The 22,393-nt window shown below is 38.2% G+C and overlaps 1 protein-coding gene across 14 annotated transcripts in view; it reads right to left on the reverse strand.

The window, feature by feature from the left end:
- Window positions 1-22,393, reverse strand: part of DMD (dystrophin) — a 1,566,296-nt gene that overhangs the window by 905,988 nt on the left and 637,915 nt on the right. For 13 of the 14 annotated variants that reach the window (XR_011853162.1, XR_011853161.1, XM_072135922.1 and 10 more), the window contains 10 exons: window positions 20,362-20,542; window positions 15,843-15,988; window positions 13,514-13,726; window positions 12,868-12,981; window positions 12,177-12,332; window positions 10,990-11,160; window positions 7,892-8,074; window positions 6,412-6,546; window positions 3,189-3,338; window positions 733-894 (listed from right to left, as the gene is read on the reverse strand). Coding sequence is in view for 12 of the 14 variants with exons in the window: in XM_072135922.1 (XP_071992023.1) it covers window positions 733-894; window positions 3,189-3,338; window positions 6,412-6,546; window positions 7,892-8,074; window positions 10,990-11,160; window positions 12,177-12,332; window positions 12,868-12,981; window positions 13,514-13,726; window positions 15,843-15,988; window positions 20,362-20,542 (1,611 nt within the window). In the remaining 2 variants the exon portion in view is untranslated. Of the gene's footprint in view, window positions 1-732; window positions 895-974; window positions 1,170-3,188; window positions 3,339-6,411; window positions 6,547-7,891; window positions 8,075-10,989; window positions 11,161-12,176; window positions 12,333-12,867; window positions 12,982-13,513; window positions 13,727-15,842; window positions 15,989-20,361; window positions 20,543-22,393 lie in introns of those variants that run through there. The other variant, XM_072135924.1, reaches the window with a different exon arrangement.

A 22,393-nucleotide genomic window follows, 5' to 3' on the forward strand; every position in this document is an offset into this window, starting at 1 on the left:
TGACAAATAGATTCGCTCATCTCCAAATTTGACTCAATTTAAGCCAGAAGAGAAGTATATTTAGATAGTGCCCTTAATTTTTTATATTACACAGAATGAAAATTACCAGAAAAATAAGTGAAAACACAAACCCCCCACACTAATTGAGTGAATTATTTTTAACAGATCTCAGAACCAAAAGAATGCATAAAAATGGAAGGGTAGGAACTACTGTATATACAGCTTGTTGAACTTGTCTTCCTTACTACTAAATTTTTTCATACTTTTTATGAAACTTGGAAATGTGAAGCCAAACAGCGGCTCTATCCACACAACAGTTTGCATATCACACTCTGTAATTTCACAAAGGATGCAAGGTCATCTCACACGCACAGCTGACACATCGTCAAATCTTATTAAGTAACCAAGGGATGACTCACAGGGCCATTCACAGTAATCAGCTTTACAGTATGTGAACAATAGTCACTGTAGCAAAGCAAATTGTTTGCAAGTCTGAGTTAAAATGAAAAGACACTTCTCGGTGAGTATTTTTGGAACAGTGAATATTGAATTTTCTGATCTGTTCTTGACATGAACCTTGTCAATTGTGTATACAGAATACAGGATGAGTTGATTTACCTACTGAGCAGAACTGTTTGCATCTATTTTCATCACTGGGCAACTAAAGGAAAATGTCTCCTTTTCAAAGAGTGTTTTCCTTCCGCTCACAGTAAGAGGTTAATAGAAGCCTACCTGTGCTTCCTGTGGAACCTGTGCTGCATCAATTCTTTCCGAAATATAGGCTGTCAGCTGTCTGTCTGTGCTGCCAAGAGACTCCTGAATTAAGCGAATGGCTTTGTCAATCTCCTGGGCAGACTGAATACTTTGTTCAAGAACCTTTTGTCTCCTTACAGCCTGTAATGAAGAAAGTAAATATGTTATTATCTCATTATCAACCTTATTTTTAGGGAAACACATAAAATATGAGCAAACACCTTTTTATAAGATGAACTTCGATGACGTTTGCCACTCATTCAGTCAGCTTTCAAAATATTCTAATAGTGGTAAAAATGATAAATGAATAAGCAATGGAGTAAATTGTAAAGTAGGCACTGGCTGTAGCCTTATTGCAGCATGACTCTAAGGCACTGCTAAAATTGTTAAAAGGAAACCTCTTCTGCGGTAATCTTCTATTCTGAGGCCTATCCCACTTCTTACTGATCTCATTATGTAGTTCAAGAGATTTCATGTACTGAGAATAGGGTCACGGTCACACCGAGCCTAGCTCCAAGAGTAAGCTACTGAAACGACTTACTGGTGCAGAGATAAAAAATGAAGAGACTGAAGATAGCAAATGTTATTGAAACTAGAGCAACAGGAATTAAGAAAGAACCTAACAAAGTTTGATCTGTTTATTACCCATATGACACACATACACGTATTACAATCAAGTCACAAAAATAAAATAAAAAATCATTATTTTAAATTTTCAGAAGAGGCAGCAGTATATATATATATATATATATATATATATATATATATGCCAAGAGCTTTGGGGCTGATCACCGACCACTGATAAGATTTATGCTGTACTGATCTAGATTCTACCTATCATTTATACATGGAAAAAAGCAGCACTCCAACGCAGGTAGATGTAAGGTGATAAGGTGGTGTCTTTATTCCATAATGATAAGTGGTGACATTTCATCTTGGTATGAGCCTCACTCAAGCAATGTGCACAATGAAAAGTGCAGACATTTATACAAAAAAAGGAAGTCACGTGACTTTAAACAGATCGCCAACATTAACCATATAAAATGCAGAGAAGTAGTCATAACACTGTAGATATGGTTTGTGTCTGAATTTAACATATATACTCGAGTATAAGCCTAGTTTGTCAGCACAAAAAATGTGCTGAAAACCCAAACTTGTCTTATACTCAAGTAAAAAAATATAGCTTTTACCAGGTTTTTGTGGTAAAATTGGGGCCTCGGCTTATACTTGGGTCGGCTTATACTCGAGTATATACGGTATATCTAAATCCAGTGATTTCTTTTTACAAATTTTTGAATTAATTATATAGAGGAAAATCTAAAATCACTGTCTAGTTTTCAAGGGTCTAATCCCAGGAATGTCATCAACTCTTCAAAGAGCTCATTACAAACACAGCATGATTCTGACTTTCTAATACCTATTCTGCCTTTGAACACTTGACTGCCATGTACGTATGTATCATTGTAATTGCCAACAGATTATCTAATCCCACTGCTCGATATGGACAAGCATCTAAAACAAAATAATACATTCCCAAATACTCAAGAGAGCACAGTGTCTTTATTAGAGAAGATAACAGACAGCATAGGCTGCTTACTTGTAGAATTGTAGTGAGGGCTTATTGTGTCAAAGCACAAGGAGAGAGAAAGATCTGGCAGTAACTCCTTATAGGGATATGGATGTGACTTGCTTCTAAGTTGATATGTAATTATGTAAATTTCGCTCCCAGAAAAATGCTGTTGACATTCACTATAATGGCAAATTTAAATGCTACTGGCCCTTTAATCGGTCTGTTGATTTTCTCCACACATAGCAGACACAGGACAAAAGATGGCCGCTGGTCACATGCCCTGCACCTGCCTGGGCAGGTCATGTGATCATTACTATGTTTGGCTGTAGTTGGTTGGTTGGAGTGCATCAAGTATTGCCAGTGTTGTGGTGAGATGTCATCTCAGTGAGGTAAAGCGCAGTGATGGCAGTTACACATCATAAAATAACAGAGCAGTACAGTCTGTTATATGATCACTGGGAGAAGAGCATGAGAGGGAGAAGTGGTTGTTAAGAACTAAAGGATCATGGGACTTGTAATTTCCAGTGGCGGTGATAACTCCTCCTGCTTTATAAAGCCCATAATATTTTGTGAATCATTAAATAAAACTATTTAAGCTCCATTTTGTGACTATTGACATTAAGTTTTGTTATATTCACTTATTTATAGCATTATGGGTTTTTGTATGAAACGATCATATTCCCAGAATACCCCTTTAAACACCCCTTTAAACACAAAAGGTAACTGCCCAGTCATGGTAGAGTAAGACTTTCCATGTGAAACAGAACTGTAAATTAAACATGTTTGAGACATGTCTGTCTGCTTTAGTAGATCTCACCCATAATTTAGCTATCATTAGTAGCACGGAATAAGATTTATAGTTTACCTCCTGTTGTATTTCTTCCCAACGTGTATTAAACGTCTCCAGTTTTTCATTGATCAGTTCATCCATCACTCCTCCATCAGTCAGTGTCTGAGCAAGTTCTTTAATTTGATTCCGATTGTCTTCTGGATGTTTCATGATTTTTTCTATTGACTGGACATGAATGTACAGGTGAATAAAATGACAACAAAAAACGTGTGCCACCATATATTTATAAACTACAGTATAAGGAACACATAATAATTAAAGTTTCTTAGAAGATGTTTAATCACAATTTTATGTTAATAGAAACAAAAAATACACAAATTATGTAATGGGTATAGAGGAATAATGCAAAGGGGTGGCCATATGTACCATATTTCTTGTACTTTGTATTTTATTCCCTATACGGAATAAATAACGCAAAAATGCTAGCCTTACCTTAACAAGGGCAGTCCCAGAACTAACCCTGCAAAGTGTCTGATCCTAGTCATATTCTACAGTGTCATACCTTGACATGTTTCTGGAGTGGAAGCCAACTCCTTTATAAGGGGATAAGCTAATAAGAGAATTGCCATTGTCTGCTGTGAAATACTTGTGTGACATGGTCACTACAATAGGCCTGTGAGCAATGACAATAGAGATCTAAACACTGTAGGAGATTACTAGGGTCAGACCAGACACCTTACAGGATAAGGTCTGGGACAGACCTTATTAGGGGGCAGAAGTAATTGGGTTATCGCAGGGCTAGCATGTTAGGGCATTCTAGGGAAAGCCCAGCCCGTTGGTTGACAACTTTACCTATGGGCCTGCACCCTTGATGTGTGGTTATGCTGAAATCAATTTTCTCCTTCTCTGCCATCATGTGGTCAGGTAAGATACAACCATTTTAACTTAATTAAAGTGTTGGGTACCCGATATAAGGATATTTATTGGTACGGTCTGGTCAATACATTATTTGTAAGTAAGTAATTGTACCACAATAATTGTGTAAGCAGTAAGAGAGAGACAGAGAGAGAGAGAGAGAAATAGATAGATAGATCTGAAATAATTATGAAGCACATGTAGCACATATAAAATTTTGCTTTTATTAATAACAGATGGGTAACAGAAGTAAAATTTTATGAAATTGCAACGGATGATATTGAAGCTTCAGAACACATCATCCTCTCTCTGTTGTGCCATCTAGTGTTTGCTGCCTCGCCTAGACCTGCCACAATATTTCTAGAATAGAGAAGTGTGAAGGGAGCTGACTCTCTGCCCGGCACACAGATTGGGTTATAAATGTATCAACTGGCTCCAGTGACCCAGCGGGATTCCACCCAAGTCAACCAGAGGCGCTCAGCAGGGAGGGTGCGAAACAGCTTCGACTGGGCTCTAACTCACACAGAATTTCACCTGTGTTAACAAGCCCTAAATAGGTTTTTACGTTTTCTCAGTAATTCCTCCTGAAAATGTATAAATTAACAACTGGGTGTTGTTAATACAGACACTTGTGCACATACAGTATACCGACACAGCTCGTGCACATACATTATATAGATGCAGTCATTCACATACAGTATACATACACTCACATACATACAGTATACATACACACATACAATCTTCATGAAGTCACTGTAGCTTTTAGTGGTTCCCCTCCCCCATCTCTATCACCAGATCACACCAGCTCCAGAAATGTGTATATAATTTCTCCCCATCATGATCTAGCTTCATACACACATAAAGACTTCCTTCAATCTATGTATCAGAGCAGTAGCCATTATCTCCCCACATGGCAAGAGCCAACTGGGAGTGCAGTCAGGGAGAAGGGCAGGAGCTGCAGACAGAGGTTCACAACACCCTGACCTAGCATCAGGTGCTTCAACACTGATATATTGCCGACTGCCAGACCTCTGGGCAGCACTATACAGGACTCCCCTGCTGCCTGGTAATGTACAGAGGGCACAGGAAGGAATTATGTAAGCAATGGTATCTGTATCTCACAGACAAACATACTATTTATTACTTTTAGAGCTGGAAAGGCATCGCCTAAGGTAGCAGGATAGCACCCGAGGCCGTCGCTTACCCTTGCCTACCCATCTTCCTGGCCCTGCTAGTGATCAGTTAGCTTGGTGAGAATGTTCAATTAGTACCTCAAGGTGAACAACTGTAATTTTTTGTGTATTTTTAATGTAAATTGTAGTAGTGATGTAAAGAAATTAAAGGCAATTAAAATCCAAAATAATTTGGGACACCTTCCCTTATTTTTTCCAAAGTGTGTGTAAATGGAAGTGGGGGAGTGTTCTAAGTAAATCTAAATCTGCAAACTGGCACTCCCGACACTGCTCTGACAACTTTTTTTTTTGGTGCACCATTAAGATAGGGCGTGCAACACAATTATTTCTGACTCTGCATGATTAAAGTGACGCACGGACCAAATGTGCACCGGAACGCCCCTTTCAGTGCAGAATTTTGTGTCACGTCGGGTACAGTGCAACTGCGACACATATGTGTTGCAGACACTTTATAAATACATGTGCAAGCAGTTTGCACTGAAAAGAACATGAAAAGTCAGGCAGAAAACTGGTGCAGGGGCTTTAAAGGAAATCTGCCACTTTGAAAATCAACCATCCAACTGGGCTATGTTACACAGACGGCTGCTGCTCAGGTGATGCTCAGGTGAAGCTCTGGTGATGAGCGAGCAGTAGGTGTGCATAATTAATAGCAGCCATACACAGGAGTTCCCAGCACCAATTTGCATAATTTTAAAAGCTATTTTATTTGGAAAACACAAAGTTTTGTGCATTATCAAGGAGAAATCTTGCATCAGCATGTAGTCGCCTAGCAGGAGGTATGCTCAGTTTAAAGCAGCATTTTCAAAGTGGTAGATTTCCTTTAATAAATGTGGGCCAAAGTGTGAAAAATAAGAATTATACTGAACACAGTCAGTTTCGTGTGTGTATATGTATATTAATGTAGTGTTATATTGCATCGGACAGTGGGTGGCATTTGGACGCCCTGCCAAGGCTCTTTTTCAATACTGTATTTGTGATTAAGATGCGTAACCGTTTCTCACTTTCCTAAGTAACATCTGAAGAATTAATTATTTGTCTTCATCAAGAGATTTCAAGCAGAATCCTAATTTCAGCATGCAAATAATAATTGACTTGGTTGTTGTTATGACTTCATTATACTACATAATGAATTTAATTAGGCAATAATAATTGTCTTATATTTTAATCAATGCCACTTTCTGACAAACCTTTAAAGCTTGTGAAATCTCTTCTGGTGACCCTTTTGGTTGTTTTGTGGTTTTAAGCTTTTCTTCTGTTTCATCAATCCATTTGTTTTCAGCATCCAGATATGATAATAGTTCTAGCCAACATTTCCATACCTCCTGTAACAATGAATCATAGCCATTACATTATTATCTGCACTATACAATTGACAGTATTTAGTTCATTTTAATTAGTTTGATTTTGTTATATTTATACAGTGTTATATTTTATATGAGAGTGTTCAGAGGCAGAGCCATTTCCATACAGACAGTGTTTTTGCTGCATACTGAAGCAAATACCTAGCATTAACTCCCAGCAAAGCTGCTGGTGGCATTTAAACCATGAGCGCCACCATCTTGGAAAAAAATAGTCTCCCCCGTTATTCCAAGGGGTGAACCCCATAACAGAAAATAGCAGTCAAATTTCCAAATCACCATTTTCCCACCATTGCAATGCATAAAAAATTCATGAAAAGCAATCAAATGGTAGTTCAGTTCCCAAAACATCATCTCAACCCACAAAATATGACACCTTACAAAGCTCCTAACACCAAAGTATGAAAAAGTTATTAGCTTCAGAATAAGGCAAAAAAAAGCCTTTTTTAACAAAAGGTTTTGTTTTTTAAATAAATTAAAACTTTATAAAACCTTTATATATGGCGCAAATGTGGTTTTTTTTGGCAATTTCATGCCATTTGGAATTTTTTCCAGCTCCCCAGTACACACAATGGAATAAATTTAGCCACTATGAACAAGCCCTCATGTAGCTCTGTACACGAAAGAAAAATTAAGGATTTTTAAACAAGGGGAGCGAAAAATTGAAAAGCAAAATAAAAAAAAAAGGCATCAACGAGAAGGCGTTGAGTGTCCAAACTCAATGTGAATAGACTAGAAAGTCCAGGGAGACCTATATTTAATAGAAGTGTAAAATTTAGCTTTAATATAGAGAAAAAACTGATAAACATACAGTAGGCCTCATTTATGTATTTATCTATACAGTCAGTCCCCGAGTTACACACAGGTTGGGTTCTGTAGGTTTTTTCTTAAGTTAAATTTGTATGTAAGTCGGAACTGTATACTTTATAATTGTAACTCCAGCCAAAATGTTTCTGTCCTATATGATAATTGGATTTTGATATGGTTGTGTCGTCAAAAGAACCAGGATTAACAATAAATCTTAATTGCAGACACCTTTAATAACTTATGGCTGTTTATAAGGTTAAAGTACAGTAAATTACCAACATCCAGAGGGCTGTTAGTAACTAGGGTGTCGTCCGTAAGTCGGGTGTTCGTAAGTAGGGGACCACCTGTATAGCTAATATAAATAATCAATTCTATATTATTGCATAATGACAATCTAATAATTCATGAATTTTATTTTTCTTTTACTATGTATGGTCACTGAACCGCTCTCTAATACTGATGACTCTAAATATATGAATATTCTTTGTAACAATGAACTAACCTGTAGAGTTTCACACTTTCCATTTAATCTGCTGCACAGTCTTTCATAATTGGTGACTAAGACGTCTAATTCTTTCTTTAATGGCTCATGGGCAGCAGATGGCGCTGTTGCAATAAAATTCTTCACAGACTCTCTCAAGTGCTTCACTTTTTCTTCCTTCTGTGTAGCATCTTCTTTTGCCCTCTGTTAACGGCAAAAAGGTTATTTTCAATAGTGTCACTAAAAACTAGTATTTTATTTAGATGGAAAACAAAACTCTTCACTAAGCATTAGTTATTCCATATGATTGAATGAAAGAATGGTTATCTGTTAACAAGCAATAAGTATTATGTGAAGTTTCCTTGAAAATGGAAGTGATAAACCATGTTATGAGAAAGCCAATCATTGGCTGATGTAGGTCCCATAAGCCTGAGAAAAGAAAATACTAGAGCCCGTGGGAATTGTAAGTCAGAACAGAGTGGGTATGCGTTCTTATATAACCACCTTGTCCCTGGCCCCATTATGTAATGGGGACTTGTGGGGCCCTGTTTGTGTAAACATTTAGGACTTCAGTAGTGGACCCCCTCACAACCTGACACCTGTCCCTATCCAACATGTCTTTAGTTTTCTTTTACATTTTTTAAAATTTTCAACATCTCTGCTTGCTGCTATTCAGAGTGAACCTTATTGTTCTGGTATTGTGATGGGCGCACAGGCAGAGAGGTTTACAGTTATGCCACATTCACAGAGATCAGCATTTTGCTGCAGTATTTATAAAATAAAGAGATTTAGCCGACGTATGTTTTGGTTCCAAATGAAAAATACTGAAATAAGGAGGGACTGACACTCCCATATACCATTTATAGTACGCTCTAGATGGCGCACTCAAGGTAAAGCACTAAACCACTGATCAAGCTGAAATCTTGGTGGAACTTGTTTGGGGCTTCAGTGTTCATTTTCCAAAACAGTTAGCGCCATTGTGTTGAGTGTACATACCCCATTACTTTCATGTAATTGTTAAGAGAATTCAGCCAGCATTAGGCTACATTCACACGGCCGTATGAAAAAGGCTGTATCCGTAGAGTTTTTTTACGGGTTACATACGGCCACATTCATTTCAATGGACAATACGTCCAACCATTTATATTGCAGTTTTTGACACTGTTGCGTAGCGTACCGTATACTAGCCGCATAAAAATATAGAGCATGTCCTATTTTCTCCCGTATTTCAGTTCCGTATGTCCTAGAAGTCTACGGGGATGTATAAAATACGGGTTACATACGTGCTGCATACGGATGTAAATACGGGCTCATACGGCCCGTAAATACGGGATTGGAGGAATCATACGGTCATGTGAATGTAGCCTTAGTATAGAGGTGCATCTATCCACAGCCAGTGAGTAATCAGACTGCTAGGATTACTCTAGGTAGGGTCTCTCAACAAAATCTGTTGTCAGTCGACGAGCACTACTAGTTATAGGCAATGATTTAGCTATTGTAACTACATAGTACAGGGACTATTTCAGGATAAAGCTGTTGTCAGAGGCGACGACTTTAGTGTTGATAGTCTGAACCGACGTGTTGATAGTCACTACACACTATGCTGTGTGTATACTTTTCTGAGCAGTGACATAATAACTAGAAGGTCCGTGACTGTGAGTATTTCCTCTGTATTATGTTGGAGGACAAATGACAAACATACCCTAGGTGCCCCTGTATTACAATAAAAAATTCTAATATGAATAGAACTATGATAATAAGAATATTACTGACACTATTGAAACTCTGTTGCAAACTATTAAAGACTTTCGAACACAAAACCTAATGTACACTTGTGATAAATAGGCTAATGCACATTTCCAACTGACTCTTACTGGCTATACCATAATAGTGACTTTTTTCCCGTACAACCGGGCATTGCAGTGACCTGGGATTACTGTCACTACACAATAAGCAGATTCGCTGTGTTTTTATCCTGTATGTAAACTGCACTTCCCACGTTATTTTTTTATGAATTACTAATAAAAGTAAATTTTTAATGCTTGGAGATGGAATATTTGGGACTAATTAGTAGCTTTTTGGTTGAATCTGTGTTTAACCTGCCAAGTATTGATCCTCATTTGAAAATAAAATTAAAAATACTGAAACAACATAGTGGCTAAGTTACTGAGAAAAAGTTACCTCCCAGGTTATGTGTTAGAGCTGTGTCTTCTAAAGAGTTCTTACTAAAATTGGAGAACTTAAAAACATAAGAAACTGATATAGAAAGTGTGAGAAATTGTATCATTTTGGAAAGTAACCATTTACTGTATATGCCACAACCTCAATATCCACTAGTGGATGTGTATCACTAATGAAGCTACTTAACTTACTGCAATATGGAAATTATAGCAGTCCAGATGTTAGATGCCTGCACCCTCCTAAAATTCAGCATCTCAGGTGCTCACAATTCATTCCTGCAGCCATAAAGTTAATTGTGGAGCAATCCAATTAGTATTGCACTCCAGCAATTATTTCATTTACCTTGGATTTATTTATTTAGATCTCTGAAGAACAATCTAAATTCCCAAAAAGATTGGTCTTTGTAGAAGTAGTTATTATTACTAATAGAATTAGCTTTCTGCTGATAATTACACTCATCATGAAAAGACAAACATTCAGCGGAGCGTACAATAGCTAATCAACTGCCTCCAGCTACAGTTCACAGTCATTGACCTCTGCAAGAACCAAGGTCTAATATAAAAAGAAGAGATCGGCACATTGGATTCTGCAGCACAACCTGATAGCTACATCTACTGGAGTCAAGTAATTGCTTGGTAGATTATTAGGTTTAGATATCAATTTCTTGACAACATAACTTTATTCGGTACAACAAGTAGTCCTACAGAAGTAATAGTAGAAGTGGTTATACAGTATTAAGGGTCAAAGGGATAACAATGCAAAATCTGCATTATGCCCTCAATTGTGTCTGTGCTAAGCCCTCCTCATTTAGGAAAGAGACACTATCTGGGTTCTCTAACGTTTCTGGGCCCAGATGAAACTCACTCTCAGCTTCCACTCATATTATATACATGTTTATGAGTTGGAGAAGTAGAACATAAAAATAATCTAGTACATACCTTAAGTTCTTCTAACGCCTTTTGTAACTCTTCTGGAGTCTTGTACTCAAAATCTCTCTCTAAATACTCATCTTCAGCTTGTGAAATCCATTCTTGCATCTCCGATAGATCTTTCCGAAGGTTTAATGTTTTCTCCAAGCCGCCTTTTAGTGCAGATTTTTTTGTGTAGGCCTAAATTGAGACATAAACTTACAGCTAGACAGTGGCAAGGACATCAGAAAAGTTTCCATTACATATAGTGGTTTCGGCCCAAGTATTGAAGCAGACTAGATGAAGATTTTGTTGCATGTTAGGACAAACAAACATTGACATTGTATTCACATTAAGCAGGAAAAATGCAGAGCATATAAATAAGAGCATTCTCTTCTATACACATACAGTGGGTGCATGTTTTTTGTCAGAGAGGATGTACATTAACCTCTGACTTTTGGAATCAATTGAAATTGTACTTATCTCAAGGGCAAACAATTCATTTCACTTTTACTTTTTTTCTAGTACAAATTGTGACTTCTTTAAAAGATTATAATGGAGACAAAATGTACAGTAAATGAAATTCTTATATTGTAGCAGATTATATGCCGGCACAATGAACTAAAAAACGTAAACTGTGGTGCTTTTAAATATACTTACATAAAATGTTATTGTAAGTAATTATATACCATTATTAAACATGGGACATGTTTGGCTAAAATTCTGTATATCCTTATTTATTCAATGTAAAATACAGGGCATTATAGCAAATGCATAAGGAGTAGCGTCCTATTATTAAACATGACTGTATAATTATATATAAGTTTATATATATATAATTTGGTATCCCCATAATCATAGATGTGTCATTTGGGGTGCTCAATGAAATGCAGAAAAATAAATCCTACAGGAATATGCACAAATGCCTTTTCTCTTTCACAGTATTTGTTAGTTTTCCCAACTTCCCAGTACATGCCATAAAAGATACTGCTACTAGTGACACAGTAAACAAGCCCAAATTTTAAAAAGTAATGGATTGCTGAGTTTGGAAAATGAAAAATAGAAATGCAAAATGGAAAAAATCCAGTGTGGGTTAACCAGCTTCTATATAATTGTAATATATAATAATAGTTACTGTAGGAAATTGCATTCCACGGACCCTTAGTAAATAAGCCCCATTGTCTGACACATTTTGATGTCATTTTTGTCACACATACCTGTTTGCAAATGAGGTCCCACTGCTCGTTCAGATTATCTAGATCTCTCTTGATCTTGGGGAGATAGGTTGGTTCAGCTTTACTGATCAGTTTCTGTCCAACATCATTGACACTGCTAACACTAGGCTGAATTGTTTGGATGTCATTTACCAATGCCTTTATTTAAAAAAAGAAAAACTATTACAACCAAAAATATTTGAAACACATTGGCCTACATTTATCAAAACTGGTGCATGGCGTGCCAGATTCATGATTTTTGGCTCCCGTCAATGAATCTGGTGCTCCCTGCACTGCTCGGACAGTGCCGGATTCATGAAGGACCGGCACCACAAATCATGAATCTGGCGTACCTTTAACATAGGACATGCAACACCATTCTTTCAGAGACTGCATGATAAATGTGGCACATGGTCTGACTATTCACTGGAACGCACCTTTCAGTTCAAGAAACTTGTGTGACTTTGGGAATAGTGTAAACACAATACATATGTGGCGGGGACACTCCTTAAAAAGAACATGCAAAGTCCGACAGAAAATTGATGCAGGGGCTTTAAGAAATCTGGCCCATTTAGTGTATTGTCCTGTTTTATAGTAGAATAAACATATAAAGCATTTTGTTACATTTATGATGATAACACTCATTGGGAATATTAGAAAGATCTTCCTGCTCACCAATGTCTAATGTACTTACATTACATTGGTCTAACTGTTTTTCAAGTGCTTCAGTATCTCCAAGTGCTGGCCAGTCTTCATTGAGAAAAACAGTTACTTCTACCATCCACTTATTTAGGGTTTTGAGATCATTCTGAAAACCAAAGATACATTTTAATGTGATTATTGAAACTTTATTGTCAATGCTATAGAGCATTAACTGTTAATTTGTGTCCAAGCCGGCATCATGTTTCCGATTGTTTTTCACGTTTCATAACAATTATGATGAATTCAATATTGAAACAATAATTCAAATACAATGGGACTGAACTATAAAGCCAATCACAGCACATTACTTTATTTTATCAGTGGAGCGGCACTGTACTTGTATGGACCATTTTGCTTATTTAAACATGGCCCTAATCATGAACAGTTAACTGCTCAGATACAGTGATTAGATGAAACTATGGCATCTTAGGGTTAGTTTCCCTTTCATTTTAATAGAAGAATTCCCTTGACCTCTTCTGACTGTTCCAAAGCAAGTTTATTACTATTAAAGCCTCAAACTTACCTGGGGTAAAAAAAGATAAAATATAGTTTTCAAAAATCTAAACAAAAAGACTAAATTACTTGTTTTTGTAGATTCCATGTAAAATAATAATAAAAAACAATAAGTAGATAGATACCTGAAACTGTCTATGTTTGTTAAGCAATTCTTCTAATTTTTGGCATTGTCCTGATATCTTATCTGATAATATTCTCCAACGGCTGTGGGCTTGGTCAATCTCAGCCCAGTACTTTTGCTTGACATCAGCAGGTGCTTTACTAGATAACTCCTCTGCAGTGTTGCTGAGATAATTCATATCAGCCTGATGTTCCTGCAGGGAACTTTGTAAGGCCTAAATAAGAAAGAAGAAAATAAATGCATGTTCAGTAACACTGAAATATTTCTGTATCTAAATTGCTACTACAAATGTACTCTACTTCAAACATTTCCTGGTTCATTTTTTGACTTATACGTACTAATAAAACATTTTTTTTCCTTTTTTCCATTCCTGCCCTCCTCATCTGATTATAGGTGATAGCCACAGGAATGTGAGAGGTGATACCATTTTTCCTATAGTGCATCCTTCTGTCTGTTCTGATCAGCACCATCTTGACCATTAGATTTCTCTCACTTTGTTGTTATCAATCCCATTATGCCTCAACACACCTTTGTGTGGGAAAATAAAGACAGAACCATCTCTGTCAGCAGAAAGAACAAGATAACAATAATTCTCTCCATGTAATGTACATGTTAAATAATCTAAGCTCCCACATGTGTAATGTTAGAGAAGATGCCTAAGATGTTTAGGTGGAGAAGGGTCTGTATGGTGCAGTTCATACAGTTAAATAATCAAGGGAGCCCAGTACATGATATGATGGGGTCATGAGACAACAGAAAGGCATGACATTTTCAATGGGTCTTCATGAGATTACTTGACCCAAAGAGAAAGATTACACGACTAAATATGGTTCTATTGGATAAAAGATACATGTTGGAGCTATATCAATTAAGGGGAAAAAAACAGTCGTTCTACAACAAGGAGAGTGTTTCTGTAATTTTTTTAAACCAGGTTTATTCACCTTGTTCAAAACTCCAAAGAATTTGTTACCAAGGCAATGTATGTGTCAAAGCAGTATATTTCACATGACTTTAATGGGAACCTGTGACTTCTAGAAACCCTGTAAAACCACAAAAGCAACGTATTCTTGCATCAATGATGTGTTCCAAAGTAACTGTTCAACACTGCAGTATACCTGTAAAAAGAACTTTATACCACCCTACCTCCATCCAATCAAAGAGATAGGGTGCTCGAACAAGAAGTCAAGCTAGTCTGCCTCCTAACGGCCGATTGGACTGAGCATCCCATCCCTTCTGTCTTATATCTTGTTTTGTGACTCTCCTGCTTGCTGAAGTTCTTGTGCATGTGCAGTGCACCTGTTCCCTCTGCACTGGATCTGGGCAATCCTGGCCGGTGTGCACAGTGCATGAACGGGAACTCAAGTCAGAGAGTCACTTAATGAGATAGGAAGCATGGTGCTACAAAGAGCTGGTAGGAATTGGGGTGTTCAATCCAAACAGCTATCAGGAGGGAGGTGGGCCAGCTTGACTTCTTGCTCAAGCTCCCCGTCTCCTTCACTGGATGATAGCAAGGAATAAAAATTTTTTGTTTGTTTCTGTTGGATGGCTACTATAAAACACATCATTGATGCCAGAATAAGGTACTTTTGTGATTTTACAGGGTTTCTGGAAGTTAGAGGTTCCAATTTGTCACAGATGCACCCGCAATCCTTGTCGTGGTTTGCAGGCGCACCCGTGTGCCTCTATGTGCCACAGTCCCCACTGCCGCTGTCCTGCTCCCCGGCCTGGACTCACCACTCCAAGGTCCTGGCTGTACTCATGCTAGGCCGCGCGCTCTCAATGCTATGGCGCGTGCGTGCCGGCTCTTTAAGAATAAAAGGGCCATCATCGTCCTGATTGGCTCTTGCTAATCTGGCTCGTCCTTAGAATCGGGAACCTCCCTTCACTCCCCGACGGATCTACAGCATCATTTCCTGCTAAGAGAAAGCCCTCCTGTGTTCCCTGTATTTCCAGTGTTCCTCTGTGTTCCAGAATTACCAGTGTTCCTCTGTGTCTCTGCCATTCCTGTGACCTACTGTGCCTTCCAGGGTTTCGGTCTAGGGGAATCTACAGTCCCTGCCAGCATCACCAGTGTTTCTCTGTGTGCCAGCATTACCAGTATTCCTCCGTGTTTCCTGCTGTCATCGCAGGTTTGGACTGCTTCCTGCTGTACTACCTTAGATGCCACCGCGGGCCTCTTACCATCTCCCGCAGTGGCCCAGAGGGTCCACAGACTCTTCCAAGAGACTTTTCCACACACTTTCCCTCCTCAAGTGTGACACCATTAAAGTCATATAAAAGATATACTAAAGAACATAAGCATAGTATTTTACTAGATATCTGATACTAACCTTTAGCTCCCTGAGTCTGTGTTCCATAATTTCACATTCAGTAACTGTGACCTGAGGTATAGCAAGTTTGGTTTCAGACTGCTGGATCCACAGAAGGATAGTGCTCATTTTCTCCTTGTACTGTGTTGGAGGTAAACTGTCTAAAACTGAGAAGAATCAATAATGTAGTTTTTTTTTTAACTAAACATGTAGATTACAGCAGAAAGGTTACAAAGCACAGAATAATACAAAAGTGAATTTAATATATGTGAGATGTCTTGTCTTGTCTATGTTAATCTAGTTACTGTCTATATATATATATATACACTCACCGGCCACTTTATTAGGTACACCATGCTAGTAACGGGTTGGACCCCCTTTTGCCTTCAGAACTGCCTCAATTCTTTGTGGCATAGCTTCAACAAGGTGCTGGAAGCATTCCTCAGAGATTTTGGTCCATATTGACATGATGGCATCACACAGTTGCCGCAGATTTGTCGGCTGCACATCCATGATGCAAATCTCCTGTTCCACCACATCCCAAAGATGCTCTACTGGATTGAGTTCTGGTGACTGTGGAGGCCATTTGAGTACAGTGAACTCATTGTCATGTTCAAGAAACCAGTCTGAGATGATTCCAGCTTTATGACATGGCGCATTATCCTGCTGAAAGTAGCCATCAGATGTTGAGTACATTGTGGTCATAAAGGGATGGACATGGTCAGCAACAATACTCAGGTAGGCTGTGGCATTGCAACGATGCTCAATTGGTACCAAGGGGCCCAAAGAGTGCCAAGAAAATATTCCCCACACCATGACACCACCACCACCAGCCTGAACCGTTGATACAAGGCAGGATGGATCCATGCTTTCATGTTGACGCCAAATTCTGACCCTACCATCCGAATGTCGCAGCAGAAATTGAGACTCATCAGACCAGGCAACGTTTTTCCAATCTTCTACTGTCCAATTTCGATGAGCTTGTGCAAATTGTAGCATCAGTTTTTTGTTCTTAGCTGAAAGGAGTGGCACCCGGTGTGGTCTTCTGATGCTGTAGCCCATCTGCCTCAAAGTTCGACGTACTGTGCGTTCAGAGATGTACTTCTGCCTACCTTGGTTGTAACGGGTGGTGATTTGAGTCACTGTTGCCTTTCTATCAGCTCGAACCAGTCTGCCCATTCTCCTCTGACCTCTGGCATCAACAAGGCATTTCCGCCCACAGAACTGCCGCTCACTGGATGTCTTTTCTTTTTCGGACTATTCTCTGTAAACCCTAGAGATGGTTGTGAAAATCCTAGTAGATCAGCAGTTTCTGAAATACTCAGACCAGCCCTTCTGGCACCAACAACCATGCCACGTTCAAAGGCACTCAAATCACCTTTCTTCCCCATACTGATGCTCGGTTTGAACTGCAGGAGATTGTCTTGACCATGTCTACATGCCTAAATGCACTGAGTTGAATTAGAAATTAAGTGTTAACGAGCAGTTGGACAGGTGTACCTAATAAAGTGGCCGGTGAGTGTATATATATATATATATATATATATATATATATATATATATATATAGACATTAACTTTACTAATGGTAAAGATTGTCAAGAAATTAGGTTCCATTAAGAAATACATTTTAATTTGTCATTGAATGAGGACTCATCTCAAATTCATATTCTACTAAGTTACTATGCTGTTAATTTAATTAGGAATTGACAGGTTACTAGAATGGTTTTTCATCAGATTTAATTGAATTTCATTGGATAATTGAGCTTGTCATATACAATATAGCCAAATGACTTCTACAGACATCTAAAGCTTATCATATAAAATCCTCCTGCTGAGAAGTTAGAGAGACTTTCCCCCAGTACTGTGACACAATCTCAGTAGAACTCTACAGTGTTTTTCATAAAAATGTTTCTATACTATGACAATTTTCTGTTTTATTACTTTTTATAACCTTTACTGAACTTCATAGGCTTCCCAAGGACTTCTATAAAAAGTTGATGAGTTTTCAGTTCTTTCAAAAATGTAATGGACATGTTTTAAAACGTCTACAATCTTTAAAACCCAAATGGAAATAAATTGTCTATTATTAAACTTTGCAGAACTCATATCTGATAAAATTATTATATAATAATCCAAAATCAGAAGGTTTAATGGAAATAGTTCACTCTGGAGCAGCGCTATATATATATAACAGTAATGTTATTATGCAAAGGGATAACTACCAATTACATAATCATGAAATGCGGCATTAACACTAATTAAATTGAGCTATCACTTATGAACAATGTAAAATTGCTGCTTTTGTGAAAAGGCTACAAAATGGAATGGTGACTTGGCAAAGCTTCAGAATATCAAAACTTCTTTCCTATAAAAACCCCTTTCATCAAAAATTATTTTCCCTTATTTAAAAGATGGTTCATCTTTAAAGCAAGGATTGTTTTGTGTATGAAATATAATTTTCTTTTCTCAAAAACTTTCAGAAATAAAATGTAACACCAATATAATCTCCTGCAGCTACTGATCAAGCAGTAGCAAATGCAATGACTAAGTCAAATCTTAATACTCTACATAATGTCAACAAGTAACTAACAATGAGATGACCCATTCAAGTTCACTGTGTTTGGCAGAATCTTGACTTAAAATTTGGTTCGGGGGCCCAAACCTGAACAAATGCCAGTAACATGCGCAATCAGTGCTGGCACCGATTTTAAGTGTTAATCCTTTATATTCTGCCAACAAAGCAGTTCATCCCAATTTAACACTTACACTTGGTGCTAAATCACAGCATTTAAATTGCCACCAATAATTGACTGAATGACACAAATGAATGCCAGTGCACACCATGTAAATGCTGCCACACACGTACCGTCACCATTTAAATGCAGGTGGAATATTGCACTGGCTAGCAGCATCAAAAATAATATATTTATGAAGGCATCCAGAACAAAATAGGCTTAGAACTTATGGGTTAACATTAGAGATGAGCGAGTATACTCGTCCGAGCTTGATGCTCGTTCGAGTATTAAGGTACTCGAAACGGCTCGTTGCTCGGACGAGTATTTCCCCTGCTCGAGATCGAGCATTTAATAAAAAAAAAACTGTGAAGAACAATGAAGAATAGAATAAAAACAGTGAACACAGGATCATTTAAGTGAAAAACACAGTGAAAAACACAGTAAAGAATAGATTACAGATGTTCTGCACATCTGCTTACTTGTCGGAAGATACGGCGGAACGGTGCGAACAAAATAGTATGTGAAGAACACATTGAAGAACACGGTGAGCAGGACAGAGACACCAGGGAGCAGCACAGAGACACCGGGGAGCAGCACAGGCAGCGGCAGGGACGGAGACAGCGGGGCAGTGGCAGGCACGGAGACAGCGGGGCAGCGGCAGGCACGGAGACAGCGGGGCAGCGGCAGGCACGGAGACAGTGGGGCAGCGGCAGGCACGGAGACAGCGGGGCAGCAGCAGGCACGGAGACACCAGGGCAGCGGCAGGCACGGAGACACCAGGGCAGCGGCAGGCACGGAGACACCAGGGCAGCGGCGGGCACGGAGACACCGGGGCAGCGGCGGGCACGGAGACAGCGGGGGAGCGGCAGGCACAGAGACATCGGGGCAGCGGCGGGCACAGAGACATCGGGAAGGGCAGAGAGATCGGGGAGACTTCAGTGGAAGAAGAGGAGCGGATCCCGGGACAGCGTATCTCCCAACAAGTATGCAGATGTGCCGAACATCTGTAATCTATTCTGCACTGTGTTTTTCACTGCGTTTTTCACTTAAATGATCCTGTGTTCACTGTGTTCACTGTTTTTATTCTATTCTTCACTGTTCTTCACATCTGCTAACTTGTCGGGAGATAATATACGCGCGGAACAGTGAAGAATAGATTGCAGATGTTTGCATACATCTGCTAACTTATCAGAAGACATTCTTTTTCAATTAAATAGCACATTTTATTCCTGAACCGTGGTCCCTTTGAAAAATGCTCGGGTCTCCCATTGACTTCAATGGGGCTCGTTATTCGAGATGAGCACTCGAGCATCAGGAAAAGTTTGTCTCGAATAGCGAGCACCCGAGCATTTTAGTGCTCGCTCATCTCTAGTTAACATCAAAAACATCAGATTGCTGAAGATAACCAGAAAAAATAAACAAATAACTGTTACCTCATGCTAACAACAATCTGCAAGTTTTAAACTTCATTTTACAGCTTATTTAGTTGCATTTAACAGCCCTCTAGAGTTTTGCGCGATAGGAAAATACCAAGTGTAAATGCCACATGTCTTCCAATTGCCTAAATAAAAGCTGCTTCTTTGCTAAATTATTAAATGCAGAAGCATAAATAAATGATAATGTAACACACATTCCAAATGTTATTGAACAGCAACATTTCAAAAGAAATGTTTCCATTGTTAGTTTTGGGACATAATTTGCACTGATGTATCACGATGCACAACACAGATCAATCACTGTGAAATAATAGTGAGCGGGACTTCCTGATAGTTATGGTTCCTTACACTTTGCTGTAGTACTTACTGTTCTGAAGCTGTTTTTCTCTAGATTGCAAGTTGGAAAGAACTTGATTATAGTGGTTGAGAAAAGCTGCTACATCTGCATCCAGAAACATTGGCCCCTGTTCCTTTTCTTTCAGTTGTTTTCCCTGAACTTGCAAGGATCCTATTGTTGGCTTAAGAGCTAACAGACGGCCAACTTCATCCTGTTTCCCAAATGACAAAGAATACTTTACTGCATTGAAAGCAATATAAAATTACTGGAAATAAAAAGAGCAACAGTCTATCAATATTTTTTACATTTTTCCATTATTATGTATGTACTTTACATGATTGCTTTAGATTGTTTTATATTATATTACCGCAAGTATCAGCAATACCTTCATTTAAAGCAAACATGTCATTTGAAAAAAATAAATACTTATACACACCTTGTCCATTGTTTCCACAACACTGGATTCACTACACAAGCGCCGTGGGTGTTTATAAGCTGAGCAATAAGGTTGAGGTATTATTATCAGACTCACATTAAGGTGATGTATGGACCTGTTGTTGATTTATGGTGCTGAATCAATCGATCAGGTCTTTTTTTAAAGGAAATCTACCATCAAAATTGAACATGTTAAACCAGTGGACACTAATTGAGGTATACGGAAAGATTACTGTGTGCCTGGATCTATGAATAAGTGTCATTCGTTTATCATACTTGATTTTGATGGTAGATTTTCTTTATTGACTGAGAAAAATTAAACACTTTATTATAATAGACAAACTGTAATTTGTAGTCGAATTTATGGAAGAGCAAGGAACACAATTGACAGAACAGAACAGTAGAGTTTTTATTTTTTTCTAAAAAGTGGTGTCCTTTACAACTTATGCTTTATTTAAAATTGTAGTATAAAAAGCACAACAATGTGTCCTTTTTCTCAGGAACTGTTATCATAAGAGTGTCCCTTAGGCTCAGTTCAAACCAGCAGCAGTAGTTTCCATTAAACTCTCCATTTTAGAAGGAAATAACAGAAACTAAAAAAGAAAGTCTCTGCCCTTCTTCCATTCCTTATTGACTCTGATGTGTGGAATGTTACCTTCCCTTACAAGCCAGTTATAGTAGTAAAAAAGCTACTGGCTGCTGCACAATTTTTTCATAAGGCAAAGGGGAACGGAACCTGATGAACACACAGGTAAACTGACCCTAACTGATGTTTCATCGTGACAAGGTCATATAACTGTCTTTTTCCTCCTGGCACTCCCACAAAGGAGAGAATAACTCACAAATACAACCACTGTCAAATAGATCACCTTCACTACAATTTATAACATGTCATTGTGTAACAGATTAGAGAATAAAATCAATGGAAGAGAAAAAAAAAGAAAGCTTCTTTAACACCTTCCCGATACGCGCCATACTATTACGGTATACCGAGCCCTCTCCATAGCCAGTAAGTCTTTGCTGCAAATTGCAGCAAAGGCCTACCAGTAACACACGCAATCGGTGTTAGCACCTATCCCAGGTGTTTTCCTGATGATCGCTGTCAGCAATGTTGACGGTGGCTCCAAACAGATGGTGCCGCCATCTTGCTGCAGATCCATTGCCGAGAACCCATGGCCTGTCTCATTTTAACCCATGCATTACAATGTGCTAATTGCACATTGTAATGAATGAAGAGGAAAATCCCCATACACTGCCATACTGTAGTATGGCAGTAAATGATAGGATCGATCCAATAACCTAGGGTTAATGTACCCAAGATAGTCTGAAAAATAATTAAAGTTAAATTTTTAAAAAAGTTAAAAAAAAATTATACTAAAAAAACCTAAAAATTCAAATTACCCCACTTTCCCTAGAACTGATATAAATATTAATGAACAGTAAAAAAATCATAAACACATTAGGTATCTCCGTGTCCTAAAATGCCCAATCTATCAAAATATAATACCAATTTTTAACTGCGTTTAACGGAAAATAGCGCCCAAAGTTTAAAACGTCACTTTTTTGCCATTTTGGAAAATATAAAAAAATCTATAAGTCATCAAAAGGTCTCACAGTCTTAAAAATG

The sequence above is a fragment of the Engystomops pustulosus genome, chromosome 2 (assembly GCF_040894005.1).
Source record: "Engystomops pustulosus chromosome 2, aEngPut4.maternal, whole genome shotgun sequence".
Taxonomy (NCBI): domain Eukaryota; kingdom Metazoa; phylum Chordata; class Amphibia; order Anura; family Leptodactylidae; genus Engystomops; species Engystomops pustulosus.